Here is a 6,879-nt window from a genome sequence, read left to right as displayed (position 1 = left end):
AAGGTGGCGCTACAAAGTATTAACTTAAGGGGGCTGAATAATTTTGCACGCCCAATTTTTCAGTTTTTGATGTGTTAAAAAAGTTTGAAATATCCAATAAATGTCGTTCCACTTCATGATTGTGTCCCACTTGTTGTTGATTCTTCACAAAAAAATACAGTTTTATATCTTTATGTTTGAAGCCTGAAATGTGGCAAAAGGTCGCAAAGTTCAAGGGGGTTAATACTTTCGCAAGGCACTGTATATATATATATATATATATATATATATATATATATATATATATATATATATATATATATATATATATATACACACACACACAACCGGTAGGCTGAGACAACACATATATATATATATATACATGACAACACATTTATATTTATATATATATATATACAACTAGACAACACATTTATATTTATATATATATATATATTCACCGCTCTGCATACATACATACATTTATCAACGCTGTCTGTCTGTCTGTCTGTGTGTGTGTGTGTGTGTGTCTGTCTGTGTCTGTGTGTGTCTCTGTCTGTCTGTGTCTGTCTGTCTGTGTCTGTCTGTCTGTCTGTGTGTGTCTGTGTGTGTGTCTGTGTGTCTGTGTGTGTGTCAGGTACTTTGTGGAGAGTGCGTTCCCAGAGGTGATCCAGCGTCTTCTTCAGGACAGTGTGATCAGAGATTGTCGTCTCCGAACCGCAGAGGGAACAGACACCGAGCTCATCACTGAGGTCTTACACAGCAAGTCAGCGGTACGACACACACACACACACACACCGACGCACACACACACACACACACACACAGACACACACACACACCTACACACACACACACAGGCAGACAGACACCGAGCTCATCACTGAGGTCTTACACAGCAAGTCAGCGGTACGACACACACACACACACACACCGATGCGCACACACACACACACACACACACACACACACACACACACACACACACACACACAGACACACACACACACCTACACACACACACACAGGCAGACAGACACCGAGCTCATCACTGAGGTCTTACACAGCAAGTCAGCGGTACGACACACACACACACACACACACCGACACACACACACACCGACACACACACCGACACACACACACACACCGACACACACACACACACACACACACACACACACGCATATGTTAAAGCCTGTACCGATGTAACCTCCAACCCCTTCCAGATCTCTAAGTCCCTCCAGGACAACGGAGCAGGGGCCTCCACGTCAGCAGGGGCCCCTGAGGGCCAGACGCCAGGAGCCACCCAGGTACCAGAGGACATATTCAGCTACTATGAACAGATGGACAAGGAGGAAGAGGAGGAGGAGGAGACGCAGACCGTGTCCTTCGAGATCCGACAGGTTTGGTTGTGTGACTTGGAAGCCATGTTGGGCCCTGTGGCCCCTTAATGAATTGTGGGCCCTGTGGCCCCTTAATGAATTGTGGGCCCTGTTTCCCCTTAATGAATTGTGGGCCCTGTGGCCCCTTAATGAATTGTGGGCCCTGTGGCCCCTTAATGAATTGTGGGCCCTGTGGCCCCTTAATGAATTGTGGGCCCTGTGGCCCCTTAATGAATTGTGGGCCCTGTGGCCCCTTAATGAATTGTGGGCCCTGTGGCCCCTTAATGAATTGTGGGCCCTGTTTCCCCTTAATGACGTGTGGGCCCTGTGGCCCCTTAATGAATTGTGGGCCCTGTGGCCCCTTAATGAATTGTGGGCCCTGTGGCCCCTTAATGAATTGTGGGCCCTGTTTCCCCTTAATGAATTGTGGGCCCTGTGGCCCCTTAATGAATTGTGGGCCCTGTGGCCCCTTAATGAGTTGTGGGCCCTGTGGCCCCTTAATGAGTTGTGGGCCCTGTGGCCCCTTAATGAGTTGTGGGCCCTGTGGCCCCTTAATGAGTTGTGGTCTACCATTAAAATGCCCCCGCCCCCCACCCTCTGACAACGGATTGTGGGCCCTGTGGCCCCTTAATGAATTGTGGGCCCTGTGGCCCCATTATGAATTTTGGGCCCTGTTTCCCCTTAATGAGTTGTGGGCCCTGTGGCCCCATAATGAATTGTGGGCCCTACAGTCTGCCATCTCTCCTTATTCACTGTTGTTACCACACACACACGCGCTCTCACGTCTCCTCGAATCCTCCCTTCCCTCCAGGAGATGATTGAAGAGCTTCAGAAGAGGTGTATTAATATGGAGTATCCTCTACTGGCGGAGTACGACTTCCGCAACGACACGGTGAACCCTGACATCAACATGGACCTGAAGGCCACAGCTGTACTCAGGCCTTACCAGGAGAAGAGCCTCCGCAAGATGTTTGGTAACGGCCGAGCCCGCTCGGGAGTCATCGTACTACCTTGTGGTAAGAGGGAGGGGAGAGAGAGTCGGGAGAGGGGGAGAGAGAGGTATGGGGGAGAGAGAGGTATGGGGGAGAGAGAGGTATGGGGGGAGAGAGGGATGGGGGGAGAGTGAGAGAGGGGTGGAGGAGAGAGAGAGTGGGAGGGAGAGAAATGGAGGATGGAGAGAGTGGGATGGAGGGAGCGAGAGAGGGGGAGATGGTGGTAGGAAGGTGAGATTCTTGTCTGTGCGTTGTTCGTGTTTCCTGTTTGTATTATGTTTAGATCATTTATTACATTATTCACTCCCTGAACTTGCTTCCCAGGGCACACGTTTACAACCCCTCTGTGTAAAAGTGCGACTGTCACGAACACGTAGGTTGTTTTGACTCATCTGAAGGTCCCCCGGTACCCGTCGAAAAAAATAAATAATATACTGTTAAATAATAATAATATACTGTTAAATAAATAATAATATACTGTTAAATAAATAATAATATACTGTTAAATAAATAATAATATACTGTTAAATAATAATAATATACTGTTAAATAAATAATAATATACTGTTAAATAAATAATAATATACTGTTAAATAATAATAATATACTGTTAAATAATAATAATAATATACTGTTAAATAATAATAATATACTGTTAAATAAATAATAATATACTGTTAAATAAATAATATACTGTTAAATAATAATAATATACTGTTAAATAAATAATATACTGTTAAATAATAATACTATACTGTTAAATAATAATAATATACTGTTAAATAATAATAATATACTGTTAAATAAATAATAATATACTGTTAAATAAATAATAATATACTGTTAAATAAATAATAATATACTGTTAAATAATAATAATATACTGTTAAATAAATAATAATATACTGTTAAATAAATAATAATATACTGTTAAATAATAATATACTGTTAAATAAATAATAATAATATACTGTTAAATAAATAATATACTGTTAAATAATAATATACTGTTAAATAATAATATACTGTTAAATAATAATATACTGTTAAATAATAATATACTGTTAAATAAATAAATAATAATATACTGTTAAATAAATAATAATATACTGTTAAATAATAATAATATACTGTTGAATAAATAATAATATACTGTTAAATAAATAATAATATACTGTTAAATAATAATAATATACTGTTAAATAATAATAATAATATACTGTTAAATAATAATAATATACTGTTAAATAAATAATAATATAAATCAAATCAAATCAAATGTATTTATATAGCCCTTCGTACATCAGCTGATATCTCAAAGTGCTGTACAGAAACCCAGCCTAAAACCCCAAACAGCAAGCAATGCAGGTGTAGAAGCACGGTGGCTAGGAAAAACTCCCTAGAAAGGCCAAAACCTAGGAAGAAACCTAGAGAGGAACCAGGCTATGTGGGGTGGCCAGTCCTCTTCTGGCTGTGCCGGGTGGAGATTATAACAGAACATGGCCAAGATGTTCAAATGTTCATAAATGACCAGCATGGTCGAATAATAATAAGGCAGAACAGTTGAAACTGGAGCAGCAGCACAGTCAGGTGGAAGTTGAAACTGGAGCAGCAGCATGGCCAGGTGGACTGGGGACAGCAAGGAGTCATCATGTCAGGTAGTCCTGGGGCATGGTCCTAGGGCTCAGGTCAGTTGAAACTGGAACAGCAGCATGGCCAGGTGGACTGGGGACAGCAAGGAGTCATCATGTCAGGTAGTCCTGGAGCTCAGGTCCTAGGGCTCAGGTCCTCCGAGAGAGAGAAAGAAAGAGAGAAGGAGAGAATTAGATTCACACAGGACACCGAATAGGACAGGAGAAGTACTCCAGATATAACAAACTGACCCCAGCCCCCCGACACATAAACTACTGCAGCATAAATACTTGAGGCTGAGACAGGAGGGGTCAGGAGACACTGTGGCCCCATCCGAGGTCACCCCCGGACAGGGCCAAACAGGAAGGATATAACCCCACCCACTTTGCCAAAGCACAGCCCCCACACCACTAGAGGGATATCTTCAACCACCAACTTACCATCCTGAGACAAGGCTGAGTATAGCCCACAAAGATCTCCGCCACGGCACAACCCAAGGGGGCGCCAACCCAGACAGGATGACCACAACAGTGAATCAACCCACTCAGGTGACGCACCCCCTCCAGGGACGGCATGAGAGAGCCCCAGTAAGCCAGTGACCCAGCCCCTGTAATAGGGTTAGAGGCAGAGAATCCCAGTGGAAAGAGGGGAACCGGCCAGGCAGAGACAGCAAGGGCGGTTCGTTGCTCCAGAGCCTTTCCGTTCACCTTCCCACTCCTGGGCCAGACTACACTCAATCATATGACCCACTGAAGAGATGAGTCTTCAGTAAAGACTTAAAGGTTGAGACCGAGTTTGCGTCTCTGACATGGGTAGGCAGACCGTTCCATAAAAATGGAGCTCTATAGGAGAAAGCCCTGCCTCCAGCTGTTTGCTTAGAAATTCTAGGGACAATTAGGAGGCCTGCGTCTTGTGACCGTAGCGTACGTGTAGGTATGTACGGCAGGACCAAATCAGAGAGATAGGTAGGAGCAAGCCCATGTAATGCTTTGTAGGTTAGCAGTAAAACCTTGAAATCAGCCCTTGCTTTGACAGGAAGCCAGTGTAGAGAGGCTAGCACTGGAGTAATATGATCAAATTTTTTGGTTCTAGTCAGGATTCTAGCAGCCGTATTTAGCACTAACTGAAGTTTATTTAGTGCTTTATCCGGGTAGCCGGAAAATAGAGCATTGCAGTAGTCTAACCTAGAAGTGACAAAAGCATGGATTAATTTTTCTGCATCATTTTTGGGACAGAAAGTTTCTGATTTTTGCAATGTTACGTAGATGGAAAAAAAGATGTCCTTGAAATGGTCTTGATATGTTCTTCAAAAGAGAGATCAGGGTCCAGAGTAACGCCGAGGTCCTTCACAGTTTTATTTGAGACGACTGTACAACCATTAAGATTAATTGTCAGATTCAACAGAATATCTCTTTGTTTCTTGGGACCTAGAACAAGCATCTCTGTTTTGTCCGAGTTTAATAGTAGAAAGTTTGCAGCCATCCACTTCCTTATGTCTGAAACACATGCTTCTAGCGAGGGCAATTTTGGGGCTTCACCATGTTTTATTGAAATGTACAGCTGTGTGTCATCCGTATAGCAGTGAAAGTTTACATTATGTTTTCGAATAACATCCCCAAGAGGTAAAATATATAGTGAGAACAATAGTGGTCCTAAAACGGAACCTTGAGGAACACCTTGAGGAACACATTTATATACTGTTAAATAAATAATAATATACTGTTAAATAAATAATAATATACTGTTAAATAAATAATAATATACTGTTAAATAAATAATAATAATATACTGTTAAATAAATAAATAATAATATACTGTGAAATAAATAATAATATACTGTTAAATAAATAAATAATAATATACTGTTAAATAATAATAATATACTGTTAAATAATAATAATATACTGTTAAATAATAATAATATACTGTTAAATAATAATAATATACTGTTAAATCAATAAAGAATAAATAATAAATAATAATATACTGTTAAATAAATAATAATATACCTTTTATGGAGACTATTTAGTGACAAACAATAAGGGGGTTAAATACATTACTGAGATTTGGCAGCAGAAGAGCCCGTTCCGGAGTAATTGTGATTGGCTTAATTCCTCCTCTCCTCCGTCCGTTCCTCCCCTCCTTTAGAAAAAGGTCAAAGGTGATCGACGAGAGGAGGCAAGGAGAGGAAACGTGGATCAAATGCACTTGTATGAAATGACTCCTTGTCCACGAGCGTGTCATCAGGTTAAATTTAGTTTACAGAGGAGGAATTCCCAAATATATGTGGAAAGTGGTAAAAATGACACTTAGCTAGTTGTCAGTTCGACCAGGGGGCGTCGGTGTGACCAGGGGGCGTCGGTGTGACCAGGGGGCGTCGGTGTGACCAGGGGGCGTCGGTGTGACCAGGGGGCGTCGGTGTGACCAGGGGGCGTCGGTGTGACCTGAGGGCGTCGGTTTGACCTGGGGGCGTCGGTGTGACCAGGGGGCGTCGGTGTGACCAGGGGGCGTCGGTGTGTCCAGGAGGCGTCGGTGTGTCCAGGAGGCGTCGGTGTGTCCAGGAGGCGTCGGTGTGTCCAGGAGGCGTCGGTGTGTCCAGGGGGCGTCGGTGTGTCCAGGGGCGTCGGTGTGTCCAGGGGGCGTCGGTGTGTCCAGGGGGCGTCGGTGTGACCAGGAGGCGTCGGTGTGACCAGGGGGCGTCGGTGTGACCTGAGGGGTCGGTGTGTCCAGGGGGCGTCGGTGTGTCCAGGGGCGTCGGTTTGACCAGGAGGCGTCTGTGTGACCAGGGGCGTCGGTGTGACCTGAGGGCGTCGGTGTGACCAGGGGCGTCGGTGTGACCAGGGGGCGTCGGTGTGTCCAGGAGGCGTCGGTGTGTCCAGGAGGCGTCG

The 6,879-nt window shown here is 43.6% G+C and overlaps 1 protein-coding gene across 1 annotated transcript in view; it reads left to right on the top strand.

Moving 5' to 3' along the window:
- Positions 1–6,156, top strand: part of LOC121842412 (general transcription and DNA repair factor IIH helicase subunit XPB-like) — a 19,317-nt gene extending 13,161 nt beyond the window's left edge. The window contains exons 5-8 of the mRNA XM_042312407.1: positions 620–755; positions 1,212–1,388; positions 2,179–2,404; positions 6,140–6,156. Coding sequence (XP_042168341.1) covers positions 620–755; positions 1,212–1,388; positions 2,179–2,404; positions 6,140–6,156 — 556 coding nt within the window. The remainder of the gene's footprint in view (positions 1–619; positions 756–1,211; positions 1,389–2,178; positions 2,405–6,139) is intronic.
- The last annotated feature ends 723 nt before the right edge of the window (positions 6,157–6,879 follow it).

This window comes from Oncorhynchus tshawytscha, unplaced genomic scaffold (genome assembly GCF_018296145.1).
Source record: "Oncorhynchus tshawytscha isolate Ot180627B unplaced genomic scaffold, Otsh_v2.0 Un_contig_3209_pilon_pilon, whole genome shotgun sequence".
NCBI lineage: Eukaryota > Metazoa > Chordata > Actinopteri > Salmoniformes > Salmonidae > Oncorhynchus > Oncorhynchus tshawytscha.
Note: the sequence above shows the minus strand (reverse complement) of the source record. Positions and strands in the feature narration are given on the sequence as shown.